Below are 21,536 nucleotides of genomic sequence, written 5' to 3'. Positions count from 1 at the left end.
TTGAGGCGGAAGCCTACCACTCAATGCTAAAACAACACAACTCACCGAGCAAGCAATATGCTGATATGCTTGATGTACTAGCCAATCAACTCAACGTGTTGCTACAATTAAACCAGTTGGACTATTACTATCGTAGTTCAAACACCAAACATGAATGGTTATGTATCCTTTTGAACTCATGTTGGCTTTTTATCGTTTTTTGGAGTATACTCTTCCCATCCTCTTCTACTGCAATCTTTTCCGGTTCAAAAGTTGCCTTCTTTGGCTTCGAGAGTAAAAAAGATGAAGATATTTTTCTTTTGTAAATGGTACAACTAGTACAACTCGTACAGTTGGTAAACAAATAATTATCTAAATAAATATCATAAAATAAAATTTTAACATATTTTGACAAATTCATACAGCGGGAGATTATACCAAATTCTACATCATCCTCTTCTATAACATCATTCACACGCTAAAAACAAAAACTTAATATAACCATATTAATTGTAAAGTTGTTCTAGTTATACACACTCTAATTATACTAGTTATACTAGTTATATTTGTTGTAGTTGTACTAGTTATACACTTTCTAGTTATACTAGTTATAGTTGTACTAGTAATACTCTGTCTTCTTCATTGTCGGAAATTTTGTACATTGAAGACGAGTTTCAATTTTATATCTGGGAAAATGGATTGAGAATGATGAGGAATCGATCTATTTGGGATAAGAACGAAATTCCGTAAGGGTTGAAGAATTTTTTCGATTTCGATTTGGATTATGGGATGGAGAAATTTTGATGAAAATGAAAAATCTAAAATCTGGGTTCTTAAGGTTGTGAATCAGGATGAAGTAGATGAAAACTGAGAAATATATGATGGATTAGATGAATGGACACTTAAATTTCAATTTCAATTAGACTTTTGAGAAATCTATACTAATAAAAGGGACTAATCGAGGCTCCAGAGAGCGTCCACATCGTTTTAGAAATACTCTTCGAAAAGAAGCTACGTGGCATGACTATTATTATTACCTTATTACATTAAATCATATTGCCATATTACACATGATTACCATATATACATTAAATCATAGGAAAATATAAGTATATATACATTTAAATATGTAAATATATAATATACGAATTATATATACAAGAATAAGTAAATACACAATTTAAAAATATATAATATACGAAAATAAAAATTAATAAGGCTCCGACTGGTGACCTTTTCGGGAACACGAGGAACGAATAGGAAAGGAACGTATAGAAATAAAATCTATACTAATAAAAAGGACTAATCGAGGCTCCAGAGAGCGTCCACATCGTTTTAGAAATTCTCTTCGAAAAGAAGTTAAATGGCATGACTACTATTATTACCTTATTACATTAAATCATATTGTCATATTACACATGATTACCATATATACATAAAATCATAGGAAAATATGAGTATATATACATCTAAATATGTAAATATATAATATACAAATTATATATACAATAACAAGTAAATACACAATTTAAAAATATATAATATACGAAAATAAAAATTAATAAAGTAAATACATAAGATAAAAAAAATAGAAAAAGTACATTAAGCATTAAACATTTATATTAAAATGTAAATACACAATCTAAAAAATAGAAAAAGTACATTAAGCCTTAAACATATATTTTAAATGTAAAATATAGATATTAAGTAAATATATAATATATGAAAATAATAATATAGTAAATTCATAATATAAAATTGGAAAAGGTACATGAAGCATTAAACATCTATCTTAAAATGTAAAAAAAAAAAAATGGAAATAATACATTAGACATCTATCATAAAAAGTAAAAATTAAATACATTTAAATATGTAAATATATAAAAAGTAATAATAAGTAAGTACACAATTTAAAAAGTGAAAATACAATATTAAAAAGTAATATACAAAAAGGGATTAATCGAGGCTCCAGGGAGCGTCTACATCGTTTTAAAAATCCTTTTCGAAAAGAAGCCACGTGGCATGACTACTATTATTACCTTATTACATTAAATCATATTACCATATTACACATGATTACCATATATACATTAAGTCATAAGAAAATATAAGTATATATACATTTAAATATGTAAATATATAGTATACGAATTATATATACAATAATAAGTAAATACACAATTTAAAAATATATAATATACGAAAATAAAAATTAATAAGTAATTACATAAGATAAAAAAATAGAAAAAGTACATTAAGCATTAAACATTTATATTAAAATGTGAATACACAATCTAAAAAATAGAAAAAGTACATTAAGCCTTAAACATCTATTTTAAATGTAAAATATAGATATTAAGTAAATATATAATATATCAAAATAATATTATAGTAAATACATAATATAAAATTGGAAAAGGTACATGACGCATTAAACATCTATCTTAAAATATAAATAAAAAAAATAAAAAATGGAAATAATACATTAGACATCTATCTTAAAAAGTAAAAATTAAATACATTTAAATATGTAAATATATAAAAAGTAATAATAAGTAAGTACACAATTTAAAAAGTGAAAATACAACATTAAAAAGTAATGTACAATATAAAAAATGTAAATACTACATTAATCAAAATAGAGTTGGTATAAATTAATCTATCAATAATAGGAATCTAAAAAGTAATAATAAGTAAGTACACAATTTTAAAAGTGAAAATACAACATTAAAAAGTAATATACAATATAAAAATGTAAATACTACATTAATCAAAATAGAGTTGGTATAAATTAATCTATCAATAATAGGAATCTAAAAGAATGTGAAAGAATTATCTTTTCATTGTAAACATTGCATTAGTTTATATGAAATTGTTTTTTTTAGTCAACAAACGGCTATTTTATTACTCAAACTTGAGGTGGTCTGGTTAACCACATGAATAGAACAGCCAATAAAACAAAAAGATCTATGAAAAGAACGGGCATTCCTAGCTAAGTTTTTATGAAATTGTTAAATTTATAAGGCTTTATCATTTTATAATTAATTATGTGTTTTTCATATTAAAAACTAAGTGTTTTCCATACACCGTCAACATAAATATAAAAATCTGATTTTTCAAAAAAGATAATAAATAAATAGATGAATAGAGTTAGTTTTTTCTTAGCCATTTATATGAATTTGAAAATTGTTTTCCAAATTAGAATAAGTAACTCATAAATGAAATGATGATGGAAAACAACTCATAATTATTATCATCATTATCTCAGATTTTTATATGAAATGATGATGGAAAACAACTCAAAAATATAATTTTATATTATATAAAAACCAAATTAGAATAAGTAAATATATAATATAAACCAACTCATAAATAGATGAATAGAGTTGGTTTTTTCTTAGCTTATTATCATCATTTCATATAAAAATCTAGCTTATTATCATCATTTCATATTAAAACAAGAAAAATAGAATAAGTAAATATATAATATAAGGAAAAATAAGCAATAAATAAATATACAGTATAAAAATATAAATATTATATTAAACATCTAGCGTAATATTAGAATGATTAAATATACAACATAGAAAAATAAATAAATATATAATATAAGAAATAGAAAAAGTACATTAAAAATCTATCTGCAAAATATATAATAAAATAAATTATAAGTCAATAATGCATTAAAAATCTATTATAATTTTATAATTTGATATAAAAGCAAGAAAATTGGAAAAAAAAATATACAAAATAAGAATAGTTAGATAATTAACATTTGAAAATCTATATAACAACAAGAAAAAATAAACAATAATTAAATATACAATATAAGAAATGGAAAAACTAAATCACACATCGATATGAAAAATATATAGTATAATAAATAGTAAGTAAATATAAATGTTACATTAAGCATCTAGCGTAATATTAAAATAAGTAAAAATATTATATAAGAATCTTAATATAAAACTCTTATATCCCATTTTCAAAAATACATTCTTACATCCCCATTCATATCTATATATATAATAAATCATTATTTAAAAAACATAATAATTTTTTTTATGTTTTTGAATTATACATTTTCAAATTCAAATTTTTTTTTATTTTTTTCAAAATTTCTTTTCTGAAAATCGAAAATTATGTTTGAAACTATTTCTTTCTTTTAAATATTTATTTATATATTTTTTTTAATCCTAAATTTCACATTTCAAAAACCTTATCCCACCCCTCAACTCTAAACTCTAAGTTTAGATTAGTTAACCCTAGGAGTATAAGTGTCTTATACCATTCATTAAAAGTGATGGTAAAAGTGATTAGTGTAAACATGAAAAATGGTACTATGAATGTGGTATTTGTGGCAATTTTCCATATAAGAAACAATAAATAATAAAGCCTTTTCTCAAAAAGAACAAGAAATATTAAGTAAATATACAATATAAGAAAATGAAAAACTACATTAAACATCTTTATAAAAAATGTATACTTTTACATTTGTATTATTTTTAAATATTTTTATAAGTAAATATATAATATAAAAATAAATAATAATTAAATATACATTAATGAAATTAGAATAATGAAATATACAAATATTACATATTATCGTAATATTATCATTTGATGTAAAAGCCAAAAAATTAGAATAAGTAAATATAAAATATAAGAAAAAATAAACAATAAGTATATATACAATATAAGAAATAGAAAAACTAAATTAAACATTTATCTGAAAAATTTATAATAAAATAAATAATCAGTAAATATACAGTATTAGAAATATAAATATTACAATAAACATCTATCGTAATATTAGAATACGTAAATATGCAATATAAGAAAAAATAATATGTAAATATGCAGTAGAAGAAATACAAATATTACCTTAAAAATTGATTGTAATATTTTTATTTAATATAAAATCAAAAATATTAAAATAAATAAATATATAATATAATACAAAAACCAAACAAAAAGTAAATATACAATATAAGAAATAAGAAAATTACATTAAACATCTAACTTGATATTAGTATAAGTAAATACACAATATATAAGAAATAAATGATAAAAAAATATATAATATAAGAAATAGAAAAATATATTAACTATCTATCTGAAAATTATGCTAGATTTTTAATGTAGTGTAATTTTCAGATAGATAGTTAATATACTATCTTAATTAATAATCAGATAGATACTTTAAAGTAGAAAAAAACTTAATTAAACATTTTTTCTGAAATAAATATTAGTGTATGTAAATATACAATATATAAGAAATAAATAATATAAAATATATAATATAAGAAATAGAAAAATGTATATTAACTACCTATCTGAAAAATGTTAAATAAAAGGGATAATTTGAAAAATACTCTATTTGCAGTTTGAAATTTGAAAATTACACCTTTTATTTTATTTTTTTGAAAACTACATCTTATTAGATGTGAAAAGACATTTTTATCCACTTATATATTTTAATAAATAAAATTAAATCCGAAAGTAATAATAATAGTATAATTATTTATATTTAAGATAAATCTACGTTTGAGATGAATGTGTTATTTTATTATTTAAATTTTTTAAATAACATGTTTTTTTCTTATAATTGGTTTTATAGATAGCAATGATGTTATGAAAGAAACAAATTATGATGTGTTGGTACCTTTATTAAGACGTTTATCTGTATAAGCTTTAATTTTTTTTAACCTTATACAAACCAAGTTGCACAACAACCCTAATACCCCATATACAAAAGTAATCACGTCATTTCTTACACACACACATATATATAAATTTCGTAAATTTATTTCTCTGATTAAAAAAAAAACGTTTCTCTGAATTTTAAACAGAAAGATATGATTTGTGCAAGAAGAGAAAATGAGAATTTAAGAAATTGAGTTACACTTAATGGATTAAGAAATAAAAAAAAAACTTATGAATGAAAAGAAGAAGAAATTATGAAACAAAGAGACAATGCTTTGTTAGAGAGAAGATACTAACCCATGAGAAGCTGGTTTTCTTTTGTTTTCGATAAAATTGTAAGATATGCAGTGGTGTGTAGATATATTATTAAGATTTTGATTTATCTTATTTTTTTGAAATTATTAAGTTTAATTAATATATTCAAATTGGATCATTTAGTCAATTTTTACATATACAAAAGTGTAGTTTTCAAACATCATAAAGAATGGTGGTTTTCAAATTAAAATCTCATATAAATGTATTTTTTCAAATTTTTCCTAAATAAAATAAATAATAAGTAAATATTATATTAAAATATATCTTAGTATTACCATTTGATATAGAGAAAAAGACTAGGATAGCACCAAACCAAGTTTTTGTTCCCAAAGTAGCACTCAAGGCTCAAAGTCACAAAAATAGGTTTCATTAAAGAGGTAAATATACACTTATACCCATTGGGTTAATTAATCCAAACCTTAGGGTTTAGAGTTAAGAGGTGGGGTTTTGGAATTAGGGTTTAAAATTTTATAAAAAATAAATACTAAAATAAAAAATAAAAATTTTAAAAACAGTTTCAAAAAGTATTTTTAAATTATAAAAAGAAAATTTGAAAAAAAAAATAAAAAAAAGTTTCAAAAAATAAAAATTTCAAAAAAAAAATTATAAAAATTTCGAATCTGAAAACACATAATCTGAAACTATAAAAAAATTTCTTTTTATTTTTATTTTTATTTTATTATTTTTATTTATTTTTGTTTGTTTATTTAATTTTAAACCAAGGGTATTAGGGATATTTTACCCTTTAATGAATGTCATTTTTGTGACTTTTTCCTTCTAGTGCTATTTTTGAGGCATAAACTTCAAAATGTGCTATTATTGACAATTGCCCTCTGATATAAAACAACAAAATTAGTTAGATAATTAATATTTGAAAATTAATATAGTTCTGCGCGTAGCGCGGATTATTCCGTAGTAGTGATAAAAAATGATAAAACAGAGCGTAAGAATAATGTTTGAGAAGAAGGAGATATTTGGGGATTTAGGGATCCGAACTGGCTTGAGTTAGGGCTGGGCACATTAACCGGACCTGACCCGGATCTGATCCGAAAATATCGGATTCGGATGTATTTGGTTCTGTCAAAATACCCGATTGGGTTTTGTCTTCACCTTGGTTCGGGTTTCGGGTCGGGTCGGGTCGGTTAATAACCGGTATCCAATTGAGTACCAACTATTACCCGAAGCTTTGAATGGTGTCCCGTGTTCCTATGTGTTTATCTCATTATTATTGTTAAGAGGATTTGCCGGTGCTACGCACCAGTTTTGCTAATATTAATATGGTTTAGCTATAGTTTTATAATTTAGAATATTTTTTAACAGTATGAAAACAAAATATGTATAGATGATATGTTGATATATTAATTTAATTATAGTCACTGTATAGTTATCCAAGTACTGTAGTTGTTTATTACTGTATAATATCGAAGTGTATTTTGTTTTGTGTCACCACAAAACTTAAACTTCTATGTCGGAGTGCTAGCAATCGTCTCTGTGACCTCCACAAAATGGGTATGTTAACACCAAATTTGCAAAGCTAATAGAATCCCCTTCTTAAAGAGGTGTTTGAAAGTGAGGTATTTGAAAGTTTTTAATCTATGGAGTGTGACGGGTTCATGGATCAGGGTAGACTGCAAATATAAAACGTGATTGGAGAGCTGTAAATTAGGGAGGTTTTGAGTAAATCTACAACAGATGAAAATATAGAAGCTTGAGTATGATAACCTTATGGTCGAGCAAAACCCTGTATAAACTCATAAGCTCTCATCCGCTCTTAATGTTGCCTAAATGGGAGGGGAAGTGCAGCTGGTCGCGGTTACGCATCATCATTAAGAAAAGTGGTAACTTCCATCGGCAACGAAGAAGACGTCGCCTGTATGTAATAATGTTACACAAATATCTAGATTATATCATATTATCGTAGAAAGTGTAATTTTAAGATAAAAATGGTTTAACAGATTAGATTTTACTGGTAAAAATTAAATAAAATTTAACTAAAATAAATAGCATTATTGCCTTACATTTTTTTTAGTAAACTTAAGTAAAGATAAGCAACAACTGCATATGGGAGAGTTTCTCAAAAAAGAACTGCATAGAGGAGAGACTAAAGTAAGAAAAATCAAAATTTGAAACATATACTGAACAAAGCCATCTCTAGATGTTTTGACCTTAATCTTGTATTTGCCTTGAAACTTCCTTCGACCATCTACGGTTTGTCTGTAAAAGAAAGAAAAAAACACTTAACTATCTTGAAAAAATGATTAAATAAACAAAACATCATGAGGGTTGCAAACAAAACTAAACGCATCAATGATCTCTTTGCTTTACTCCCTCATAAATAGCATTGGCTTGCCTCATCAAATCGCTGGAGATTCATTGAGAACTCAGTGAATTATAATGTTCCAGTATTCAGAATCAAAGGGTTTTTGTAATAGAATTGAGATTGTTTTTATCTGTAGCAAACTAAGAGTAGCACCATCTCAGAAACATCATTTAGGCCAATCAGGTTTTAGTTCTCTGCAGACTTTGGCATCAGATAAGGTATGTTCAGCTTGTCCTAACCCAAAACCAGCAGAGGCTTGGGTTTGGGAAGAAGGTAAGATCAGTGGGGTCAAAATCAGTAGCCGTTGTTCAAATAAAAGGCCACAAAGTCACAAATTGGAAAAAAGTTTGAGAATCTCCCTATGAGTAGTAGAAATACATAACAGTCTGTTTTAGAAAAAATTTCGGAGTATGAAATACCTCAAGAAGGTCTTTCTTAGTCACAGTCTCTCCAGATTTCTTGTTTGAGCTTCCCTATTGTTCTCTATTATGAAATCACGATTAAGATTGCTTTCTCTTCACCTTTTTCTCCATGTGATTTGTGTTGATCCAACGGTATATAAGCAATCGAAACCAATCCGTAGTGTTCATCAAAAGTTCTTTGAAGAAAGAGAAAACAAAATCCTTCGTTTGATAAACACAAATCAAAATGAAACTGAAAGTTTATTATTTAATGAGTCAATAAGATGATTTAGATGAGAACAAAAAAAATTTGCGCAGGGAAAGATTGGTGGTAAGGGTTTTATATAAGGTGACAAACAGAAGCAGTCGGAACGATAACATTTCTTCGGATGAAAAGAGTAAAGAACAAAATTGAATGATGATCGGGAGTGACTGGGTGTTAAATTCGAATATGCAAGGAAGTGGAAGAGCTGGAGTCCATCTCTGCTTGCGTATAAGATTAGGTATGGCGTATGGAAGATGTGGAGTTTAAACGGGCCATGACGAAATATTATGAGCCCAGACAAATAACCATTTTCTTATATTTGACTGAAGCAAATGTGACATGGCAAAATAGAAAGTTTTTATTGGATGATTTTTTAATCCTATGTGGCATAGTTTTCCTTGCACCATATTCTCCTTTTAATAGAGTAAGATTTCCAAAACCTAAAAGCTCTAAAACCTTTGTTCTTTGGTCTCTTCACCTTCGGTCCTTTGCCGACTCTCGAATTCTACAATCCAAACCAAAACCCTAGTTTCTCTATAAATGAAAAACCATTTGATTCACTTCTTTCTCTACTCACAACAAGAACTCAAGAAGTCGATCCCAAGGTTTGCAATCTGAAACCCTAATTTCAGTTTTCTATCAGTCGCTAGTTCTTTAGCTTTTATATGATGTCTAATTTCATGTTTCTGATTCAAGTTAATGTTCTTTGTTAGATGATACGTAGCTCACGGACAGCTATTTGGGAGCACTACACAAGAACCGAAGACAACCAAAACAAATGTATATGTCAGTATTGCAAGAAGACTTTTGCTTGTCTGCCTAAATTTGGCACATCCAACTGCATAAACATCTTCAAACCTGCAAACAGTTCAAAGCATGTGAAGAGTATGAAGTGGTGACATGTTTGATTATCTATGTATTTTTATAACTTGTTATCTATGTTTGCTATCTATGTTTTTTTTTTGTAACTTGCTATACATGTTTCGTTTATAAATTATTTCAGATCGTGATATCCAAGCAACACAACAAGATTGAATTAAAGTGATTTAACTATGAGAGCAATGGAGGACGTGATTTTGAGAACTAGTTTTTTGTTGTTAGTGGATTGTTCTTTTACTGTTGATGTTAGTCGATGGTTTGCCCCTTTTTGAAATGAAATTCTTATGTTCAAGTATTCGTTTCAAGTACTTTTTATTGGTTACTAGGTGTTTTCATGCACCATGTGCAGTGATAAATTTTTTAAAAATTAAATTATTTTTAAAATAAAATGTATTAATATTATATATTTTATTATTTTTTACTAATGTTTAATATAAAATTGATTTTAAGAATAAAATTTAAAAAAAAAATTTTATTTATTTTAAATTATATTTAATAATATATACGTAATATATTTAAAATTCGAATCTTAGATAAATTTTTATATATTTATTTTGGTTAAATGTATTAAATCAACTTGTATAAAATTACTAAAAAAATCATATAAAAATTATATAGTTATTAAAAATTATAACTAAACAATATTTATAAAATTTGTAGATATTTAAAAGAAACTAATGAAATTACGATTAACAATTTGTTAATTTTTTAAAAAAGATGTAGAAAATTTTGAAAATATTAGTAATAAAAATTGTTTAATTATAAAAATACAATTAAATAATGTATTTCGAAATTTATAATGTATATTTCAATATATTTATTTTAGTGATGATTTATGAATTATATCATATTTTAAAAAGTTTACCAAAATTATAAATCAACATTAAATGTAATGTATTAGTTATTGTCATATTCTATAAAGTTTACCAAAAATATATGTCAGTAATAAATGTGATTGTCCATGTCATATTAACTATAAACCATGTCATCAATCTTGTTAGTCATGTCATCATTTTTTTTGTAAAAATGATTGTAGAGAGAATATGTGGCAAAATTACTTCGCAAATATAGTCTAGGAGATTAAAAATTATAACTAAACAATATTTATAAAATTTGTTAATATCTAAAAAAACTAATGAAATTACGATTAACAATTTATTAATTTTTTAAAAAAGATGTAGAAAATTTTGAAAATATTAATAATAAAAATTGTATAATTATAAAAATACAATTAAATAATGTATTTCGAAATTTATAATGCATATTTCAATATATTTATTTTAGTGATGATTTATGAATTATTATCATATTTTAATAAGTTTACCAAAAATATAAATCAACATTAAATGTAATGTATTAGTTATTGCCATATTTTATAAAGTTTACCAAAAATATATGTCAGTAATAAATGTGATTGTCCATGTCATATTAACTATAAGCCATGTCATCAATATTGTTAGCCATGTCATCATTTTTTTTGTAAAAATGATTGTAGAGAGGACATGTAGCAAAATCACTTCGCAAATATAGTCTAGGGGATATCGGTTAATATTTGGAACCGAACAGTTACTTCGGGTAAATGTAACCACAATAAGTTCAAGTACATTGAGTATTTGGTTATTTTTCGGTTCTTAAAATTTAGAACCGAACCCACCTGAACCTGAGTGGACCCGACTCGAACCTGACCCAAAATTTATATATACCCGATTGAGTCTCTAGATTGAAAAACCGAAAGAACCGAAACCCGAAAGACCCGACCCGAATCCGAGCAGGTACCCGAATGCCCATGCCTAGCTTAGGTCGGGTAAATGGGTTTGGATAAATAGTAGTTGGGTTAGTAAATAAATAGAAGTTATTAGGTTTTGAGGACTTTTTACCCATTTTTCTATTTAAAATTAATTCAAAATAAATATGAAAATATCAAGGATCTATCTATTTCAGAATTTTTGATGTACATATGGTCCATTCCAGCATTTGATCCACTTGTAACTGATAGATGTAAATGATACATTAGCTGCATTGATGCAAGCCCGCTCTGCTTTGTTCATTTCATTTTCCTTTTTCCCAGACTGGTGATTATAAGGATCGTTGCTTTGGTTTCTTCTTCGATAGTTTTGGACGGCGAAGTAGCAATCTCTTCTTCGATGACCCCATCAAGTGACCTACACGTTTAGTGTTTTTGATGTTTTCAACTTGTGATACCTCAAGAGCTCCTTGTTCATTGTCTCCACCTCCATCTCTTATGTTGCATTCACTACTACGCTCTCTTTCTTCTCCCAAAATCTGTACACCACATCCTAGAATCTTGTCACCGTTACCCCTGCAGCTGAATTCAAACAGCATTTCCTCCATAGTCACATCCACTTCTCCAAGACATCCGTCATGTTCATCAAACAAGTCGTCACAGCAGCTGAATTCAAACATCATTTCCTCCATAGTCACATCCATTTCTCCAAGACATCCGTCTTGTTCATCCAACAAGTCATCGCAAAGTATAAACAGATGTTCCGACAGATTTTGAGGAGGCCAATTTGGACGCCATTGCCACCGGCGAATGCTGTCGATTTCGGTGTCTCCTTTGCTTCTTAGACGACAGGTTATATAGAGTTTGGAGAAGTACATAATTGGCGAAAGCACAAGGCAAGCCTTGAATCTCGAAGAAGCAGAGTACGCCCGCTGCACGCCACCAGGAGCCGTCAGAGGGATAGTCACGGTGTTCCCCGTAGCCTTGTGAGTGAATACCTCAGGGACTTCTTTGCCTGGTAAGCATGCGTACCAATCAACGTCATGTTGTATGACTCCTTTTCTTGTTTCTCCATCCAGATTGAAACAGTTGTAAAGCGTGAGTCCCTTGATCGACAAGCATACTCTCGTGAGTGATACACAGTCGTCTGCAACTAGGTACCTAAGCGAAGGGGAAAGGCCAGAAATCGACACGAGTTTTGAGCAGTTCGCCACAATGAGAAAATCTAGATGAGGGAGAGCTCTGACGCAATCTGGAATCGTCTTTATATCACTGGTGCTTAGGTTTAGCGAAGTAAGGCCTAGCGGCACGTGCGTTAGTCTCTTGAGGCTGCTGCTGCCTATGTCAAGACACTCGAGAGTAGACCAGTATCCAGTAACGGATGCAGGAAAATCGACAATCTTCGAGCATAGTACTTGAAGAGTCTTGACGTTCTTGGAAATGTTTGGCAAGGTCCTCAACCGTGAGCACCCACTCATGTCTACGTTCTCGAGAGATGCTAAGTCCATGTCCGTAGGAACAACTTGTAGGTTAATACACCCTAAAGCCTCCAAACTCTTCAGCTTGTGTAGATTCGAAATAGAAGATGGAATCTCCACCAAGCTCTCACAACATGTAAGTCTCAATGTCTCCAGGCCAGTGGCTTTCGAGAGATTTGGGATTTCTTTCAACTTATAGGAATCGCTAAGATCTATGTTCTTGAGATTCGGAAGGTGCTACATGTAAAAAAAAAACAATTATAAAAAGCCATACATACTTGCAAATAATAAGAGAAACATATTTACAAAAATATCAAATAACCAACCTGGATTCCTTCCCACAGCTCTTCGAGCTCGCTGTTTTGCATTCTGAGTTCAATGAGATATTCTGGTCGAAATCTTGGAGGAAGACGTCTTCCCGGGTATGAATCCCAATCTAATAGCCTTAAGCGGGGTAAATACTCCATGTCATCTAACAAGCTAACATTTGCTTCGTTAAATCTTAAGTATTTGAGATTGCGCATTCCTTCAAAAGCTCTCCCACTTATAGATAACTCGCTCAGCTTGTACATGTCAAATGATATTCCTATAACAGATCCAGTACCCTACCAAAAATGTTGCAAGAGTAAGATTGTTAAAATAATAATCACACAAAAGAGAGGCAAATAAATCTCTAGTAAAATGTTATACTAAAGAACTGACCGTTTCATTTTCCAATACATCACGGATATCTTGGACTTCTACTAAAAACTGACGTTTTCCGGGTTCGCTAGACTGCTTAAGAACTATCTGCCTACCCAATTTTTGTAGTAGGCAGTGCATCGTTATCCACCCATCAGTAGATATGTGCACAAGAGATTTACTGGCGAGGGTCTTCAATCCATTTTCGACATCCAAATTACTATCGGCGAGCATTCTCGCCACATTATCGACATAGCAATCGTTGAAGAAGCATGCAATATGTAGAAAGAGAGACTGATGTTTTTCCAATAATTTGTCATATCCGACTCGTAAGACATCTTCCACTTTTCTATTAAGACTAGTTTCTAGCCCATGTATTTGAAGCCTCTATTCGTCCACGCTCTCCCCATACAAAGATGAGCCCACAACACGAAGGCCTAACGGAAGATTACCGCAAAACTTTACTACCCTTTTCGAAAGCTCTTCAAGACCATCAGGTGGAGGACTCTTTTTGAAAGCAGAGAGATATAAGATCTCAAGAGCTTCTTCTTCAGATGGAAAATCTACATGGTAGATATCATTGATCCTATGTGCCTTTAGAATCTTTTTGTCTTTTGTGGTAACAATGATTCGACTTCCAGGACCGAACCAAGAAGAACTTTTAGCCAAAACCTCTAATTGCTCTTGATCATCAACATCATCAAGAACGATAAGCACTCTTTTATTCTGAAGCCATTCTTTTATAGCACCTAAATGTTGTGCCCTCATGCTCTTTTGGTTCAAAATGTCGGACAGAAGTTTGCTTTGTAAAGCCAGTTTGGAATCATAGTCATCTACACCCATTATGCTCCTATAACTACCCTTGAGGTTCCCCATAAAGCATTTAAATTGAAAACTGACAGATAGTCGGTTGAATAAAGCTCTAGCAATGGTAGTCTTACCAATTCCCGCAGGACCCCAAATTCCAGTCATGATCACTTCATCGCACTCTAGGCGTGTCAAAATGCTCATTTTTCTCAAGTGAGCGTCCATTCCCACCATCCCGTCAAAGTCCCGTGATGGTGTAACATTAAGTTTCCTTGAAACATCAGTAGCAATCTTTTGGATCATCTCTGCTTCACTAGCCCTAATTAACAAAAACAAACAAATATTTGCGTTGGTGGGTCTAACTTTACATATAAACAAATATTTGAGAAAGATAATAAAGGTACCAAATCTACCTACCAATTTAGAGAATGTTCGCCTTTAATGTTTGCGACATGAGTCAAAGCTCTGCCCCATCTCTGCTTCACTTCTTCAGTTTTGCCTACACAAGTTTTCTCGAAAGCGCTCCCAAAATCTCCCTTTTGCTTTCGTACACTGGACGGATCAATGTCGTAGAAAATCGTCATTACATTCTGCTCTGAAGCTTCTTTGCATTTCAAGATCTCGACTAATTCATCTAAACACCAGCTTGAAGAAGCATAATTCTTGGAGAGCAAAACGATAGAGACCCTTGATTCTCTAATGGCTTGCACGAGTTCATGTCCGATCAAATGGCCTTGCTCAATCTCCTGATCTTTGAATGTTGTGATTCCCTTGCTTGCAAAGTGATTGTGTAAATGACTAAGAAATCCTCGACGGACATCTTGGCCGTGGAAACTTAGAAAGACATGATATCTCTTTATTTGAGAAGAAGAAGAAGAAGAAGAAGAAGAAGAAGAAGAAGAAGAAGAAGAAGAAGAAGAAGAAGAAGAAGAAGAAGAAGAAGAAGAAGAAGAAGAAGAAGAAGAAGCCATGGCAGATTGAAGAAGATAATTTTGGAGGAGGATTAATCCATATGCATAATGTATAGAATACGCTGAATGAATTCTTATTAAGTATGTAGAAGGTATTTATACATAAATACATGTAGGGTTTATAAGACTACTAAGTAATTACAAAGAGATCCTTGAAGTCTATATTATTTACTTAACATTCCCCCTCAAGATGGTGGAGCTGGAGTGACACCAATCTTGGACCGTGAAGACTGAAAGGGAGTCGTGGCGAGTGGTTTAGTGAGGCCATCGGCAAGCTGATCATGCGTAGAGACGTGTGCAACACGGAGAAGGCGGTTTTGTATCTGACCTCGAACAAAGTGATAATCCAAAGCTATATGTTTCATCCGCGAGTGGAAGACCGGGTTTGCGCATAGGTATGTAGCACCAATGTTGTCACAGTACACTGTGGGAGTTGTAGTAATCGGCACACCTAGCTCAAGAAGAAGAGAGACTACCCAGCGGAGTTCGGAAGCAGTGTTCGCCACGGCACGATACTCTGCTTCTGTGGAGGAGCGAGCAACTCCTTTTTGCTTCTTAGTTGTCCAGGAGACAGGCTGAGAACCCATGAAGATGAGATAGGCATTTGTCGACACATAATCATCAGAATCTCCAGCCCAGTCTGCATCGGAAAAGGCATGAAGCGTAGGAGATCGCTGTTTTTGTAGCATGATGCCATGATTCAGAGTTCCAGAGAGATAGCGAAGCACTCGTTTGACTGCTTGCCAGTGATCCGTGGTAGGACGGTGCATATATTGCGAGAGTTTGTTGACAGCGTAGGACACATCAGGACGTGTGAGAGCAAGGTATTGAAGGCTGCCGACGATCTTGCGATAGGGATGCGGATCAGAGAGAGGAGAACCAGAGGTTAGTGTGAGCTTGGGATGAGTGGGAAGCGGAGTTGAAACAGGCTTGGCATGTAGCATATCCGATTTTTGTAGAAGATCAGTAATATACTTTCTTTGCTTTAAGTGTAGACCTTGTGATGTACGAACAGCTTCAATGCCCAGAAAGTAACTCAAGTTGCCCATGTCTTTGATAGAAAAGCGAGCAGCCAGAGAAGAGATGACTTGTTGTACCAGACCTGCATCACTGCCAGTGACTAAGATGTCATCAACATATACCAAAACATAGACAAATTTGGATTGCTGCTTGTAAATAAACAGTGACGTGTCCGCCAAAGAGTTCTGAAAACCAGATTGCAGGAGAAATGTTTTGAGTTCAGAGTACCAGGCCCTTGGTGCCTGTTTTAAACCATAGAGAGCCTTCTTAAGCCGACATACATGGTGGGGGCGATCCTTATCTGTGAACCCCGGCGGCTGTAACATGAAGACTTCTTCACTCAGATGGCCCTGAAGAAAAGCAGTGTTGACATCTATTTGTCTAACAGGCCAGTCATTGTTAACCGCCAAACCAAGAACAATTCTGATCGTAGTTGATTTTATAACAGGGCTGAAGGTGTCCTCATAATCAACACCTTGTTGCTGATGATATCCTTTGGCAACAATACGAGCTTTGTAGCGATCGATAGTTCCATCAGAGTTATATTTTATGGTAAAGACCCAACGGCATCCGACTACGTTCATTGTCTCAGTAGCAGTGACCAAATCCCAAGTGGAGTTCTCGGTAGTGGAATTGAATTCCTTGTACATAGCATCGCGCCAATGTTTATGTTTTATGGCTTGCTGCCATGTTGAGGGAATCCAATGAGGATCAGCTTGGAGAGTAGCAGAAAGATTGTACCGAGTAACTGGTTTCACAATATTGTTCCGAGAACGTGTTGTCATTGAATGACGAGGCTCAGCAGGCTGTGGCTGCGGGACAGGTTCAGGAGCTGCAGGTTCAGGAGCTGCAGGTGGTGCAGAAGACACCGGTGGAGACGAAGATGCAGACGCCTGATCAGAAGACGAGGAGGACGAAGCCGTAGGAGTCAACGTGTTCTGATGTGGCGCTTGCGGTGGTGATGAATCACTGCTCGGTGATCCAGTGTTCGCGGACACAGAAGGAGATTGCATGAGTGGTGGCGTGCAGGGTACAACAGTAACAGGTGGTGATGCAGAGGTAGGAGGGTCGTGGGTTTCAGTAGCTGCAGGAGTGGTTAAGGTAGGAAAGGGATATTCTGTTTCATTGAATCGTACATGACGAGACGTATAGACACGGCCTGAGGAGGGATGAAGACACAGATAAGCACTTTGGGACATGGAATAGCCAATAAAGACACAGGATAAGGATCGTTGCTCAAGTTTGTTAGGAGCATAGGGACGAAGCCAAGGAAAACAAAGGCACCCAAAGGTTCGAAGTTTATGGTAATTTGGTGATAGGTTAAAGAGTTTCTGGAAAGGTGTAGAGTTGGATAGGATTGGTGTAGGTAAGCGGTTTATGAGGTATATGGCTGTGGCAAAAGCAAAAGGCCAGTACTGAAGTGGCATATGCGCCAAGGAGAGAAGAGACAATCCGGTCTCAACTATGTGACGGTGCTTCCGTTCAGAAAGACCATTGTGTTCAGGAGTATGGGGTGGGGTTGTAAGGTGAGAGATACCATGAGAGGCAAGGTAATGACGAAGAGCTATGAACTCCCCACCATTATCAGAGTAGAGGTTGCAGATTTTGTGTTTGAACTTGGTTTCGGCTAAGGGTTTAAAGGTCTCAAAGATGGCTTTTACTTCAGACTTTTTGGTAAGGGGAAAGAGCCATGTGTACCTAGTGAAGTGGTCAACTAGGACAAGATAATATCGATAGTTTTGAGTAGATAAAATAGGAGATTGCCACACATCTGTAAATATGTACTCAAGAGGATGAGAAGAGATGATTGTACTTTGGTGAAAAGGAAGTTTTTGAGTTTTATTAAGTAAACAATCATTGCAAGGCAAAAGCTTAGAAGAGTTTGTGGAACAAGGTAAAGAAAAATGAGAAACAACAGCTTTTAGAATAGATAAAGATGGGTGGCCAAGTCTTTGATGCCATTGGTTAAGGGTGGCTTTGGTGTCAGGGTAGGAAACATAGGAAGCTGCAGGTTTAGGTATCGACACCGGCCACTCATACAAATCACCCCTCGCGTGCCCTTGAAGCAACTGGATCCCCGTGCTGAGATCCTTCACCTGAAAAGAGGCAGGAAAGAATTCCACAGAGACTTGATTAGCATTGCAAAGACGATATACAGAAATCAAGTTCTTGTTAACACTTGGAACACAGAGAATATCTTTCAAAGCAAGGCGTTTAGTAGCAGTTGGAAGAGAGGCAGAACCAATATGAGTAATAGATAAACCTGAGCCATCAGCTATTGCAACTTCATCACCTCCAGTAAACGGTTGATGCAGGGCCAGATTGTTTAAATCTGCAGTAAGATGGTGCGTAGCACCGCTATCAAGCAGCCAAGCATTCGGATTGAACTGCGTAGCATGCGCAGCATTGGCCCGAGGCTGGTAGAGAGAAGAGTTCAGCATCGAGTTCTGTTGGTTTGGTGTCGCAGAGGTGTTGCCATGGAGTTGAGGACAGCGACGAGCACTGTGACCAAAGACACTGCATATCTGGCATTTTCCTTGATACCCACGGGAGCTATTTTGCTGGGTGGGTGAGGTGAGCTGTTGTTGTTGCCATGTTGGAGCTCCGCGGTTGTTGCTGTAGCCACCACGGCGAGTGTTCGGATAGCGGTTGTTGCTAGAGGAGCCTCTGGAGTTGGTGTAGTTAGCCGTGATAGGAGCAGAGCTCGGCTGAGTGCTGAGCGTTTGAAGTTTGGCTTCTTGGTTAAGGAGTTTCTCATGAATCTCTGGAAGAGAAGGAGGCGTATCACGACCATCAATTTGATCTGCCATGGTCTTGTACTCTTCGGGAAGGCCATCAAGGATGTACTCAATCTGATCCTCATGGTCAAGTGCCTTGCCAAGCAAGGCAAGTTCATCAAAACGAGTTGTCAGGCCCTGAAAGTATTCATTGATTGACTTTGTTCCTTTCTTCCAACCCTGGATCTGTTGACGGATTTGCTTAACATGAGCACGGCTTGGCTTGGCGTAGGTCATCGTCAGTGTGGTCCAGATCTCGGATGCCGTAGCTGCAGTAGAGAGGATAGGTTGGATTGTGGTGGTAATCGCTCCAAGTAAGGCACTGTAAACCAACCGATCTTGGCGTTTCCAAATGTTGAAGGCGGGATTGGGGGTGACACCTTCATCGGTAGTGAGAGTTGCAGACGGCACAACAACAGACCCATCAATGTATCCGGCAAGGTCGTATCCATCAAGCAAGGCGTGGACTTGTCTACTCCACATCAGGAAATTGGAACTGGTGAGTTTGGTGACATTACTCATGTTGATATTCAGGATAGAGGTTGTCGCAGAGATCGCGATCGTTTCAATGGTGGAGTGAGGTGAGTTGGTAGCGCCTGACATGTTGGAGAAGAAGACGTAAAATTTTTGAAAAAGAGTATGGCGGCTTTAGGTTATTCAAGCTCTGATACCATATAGAATACGCTGAATGAATTCTTATTAAGTATGTAGAAGGTATTTATACATAAATACATGTAGGGTTTATAAGACTACTAAGTAATTACAAAGAGATCCTTGAAGTCTATATTATTTACTTAACATAATGTATATATTGAAGAATAAGAGAAGAGAGAAATTTCTATGAAATGAGTAGAGTGTGATTCCGACTATTTCGAGGCGTATTTACCGCGTTTTTCCGACCATAATATAATTAATATATTATTTTTTGAACTTTACTAGAATATATTGAGAGACTGAAGAAGATGACTTTGGAAGACTGATCAATAATATCGAAGAAAAATACGGTAACAAAGACGAGTGTTACAAAAGTCATGTTATAGAAATGGCGCAGCAGTATGAACAAGAGGAGAGGAGCCTCAATTGTTGAGTTCGTAAACAAAAGTGAACCCCATTGTTGTCACATTTGGAAAGTAATTGCTACTTTTTCACTTCTATATTTCTATATCATTTGTAACCTGCACCTCGCTTTCTATTTCCACTCTTTATAATAAACTTTTTTTTGACGAAATTATAATACTCTTTCTTGCATATTTATTATTTTATATTAGTATTATTTTCTTTCTACAGTTATTTGCCTTTTACTCAAATTTCTCGATAGAATAAAATTGGACAGAACTTAGGTTCATCCCTAGGATGAACCTTTAAATTCATCCCATCCTTTATAACTAATCAAATTTTCACATAGATTATTAATTCAAAAATATTAAATTAAACAAAAAATAGCTACAAAAAATAAAAATGCTAATTTTAACGACGCTAACGCTTCCAGCGAAACCCTAAACCCTAAACTCTAAATTTTACACCCAAATCCAAACTCCTAAACCCAAACCTTATACTCTAAACCCTAATCCTAGACCCTAAACCCAAACCCTATATCTTAAACCCTAATCCTAGACCCTAAATCTAAATTATATACCTTAAGGCTTAAACCCAAAAAATAGACTATAAACCTAAACCCTAAACCCAAGTCTTAGACCCTAAACCTAAACCGTAAACCTTAATCCAAACCCTATAGCATCTAAGTTTGGGGTTTGGGTTTAGGGTTTACCGTTTGGATTTTAGGTCTAGGATTTAGGTTTAAGGTATAGGTTTTGAGTTTAGGATTTACGTTTGGGTTTAGGATTTATCGTTTGGACTTATGGTTAAAGTTTTGGGTTTAGGTTATATAATTTGGGTTTAAGGTTTATGGTTTGGGTTTAGGGTCTAGGACTTGGGTTTAGGGTATAGAGTTTAGGTTTATAGTCTAGTTTTTGGGTTTAGGGTATATAATTTGGGTTTAGGGTCTATATTTAGGGTTTAGAGTATAGGATTTAGGTTTAGGGGTTTGGATTTGGGTTTAGAATTTAGGGTATATGGTTTAGAATTTAAGATTTAGGGTTTAGGGTTTAGGTGGAAGCGTTAGCATCCTTGAAATTAACGTTTTTATTTTTTGTAGCAATTTTTTATTTAATTTAATATTTTTTAGTTAATAAT

At 32.7% G+C, this 21,536-nt stretch overlaps 1 protein-coding gene and 1 pseudogene across 1 annotated transcript; both read right to left on the bottom strand.

Annotated features, from left to right (window-relative positions):
• Window positions 1-11,941: 11,941 nt before the first annotated feature.
• On the bottom strand, window positions 11,942-13,659 carry LOC106408431 (disease resistance protein RML1B-like). Its single transcript, XM_048753088.1, has 2 exons — window positions 13,414-13,659; window positions 11,942-13,324 (listed from the first exon to the last, which is right to left on the bottom strand). The coding sequence occupies exons 1-2, from the start codon at window positions 13,657-13,659 to the stop codon at window positions 11,942-11,944; spliced, it is 1,629 nt and encodes a 542-aa protein (XP_048609045.1).
• Window positions 13,117-15,707, bottom strand: LOC125575461 (annotated as a pseudogene).
• Between the last annotated feature and the right edge of the window lie 5,829 nt (window positions 15,708-21,536).

This window comes from Brassica napus, chromosome A2 (genome assembly GCF_020379485.1).
Source record: "Brassica napus cultivar Da-Ae chromosome A2, Da-Ae, whole genome shotgun sequence".
Classification (NCBI taxonomy): Eukaryota; Viridiplantae; Streptophyta; class Magnoliopsida; order Brassicales; family Brassicaceae; genus Brassica; species Brassica napus.
The sequence above is the reverse complement of the archived record's forward strand: the minus strand, read 5'-3'. Positions and strand labels throughout refer to the sequence as shown.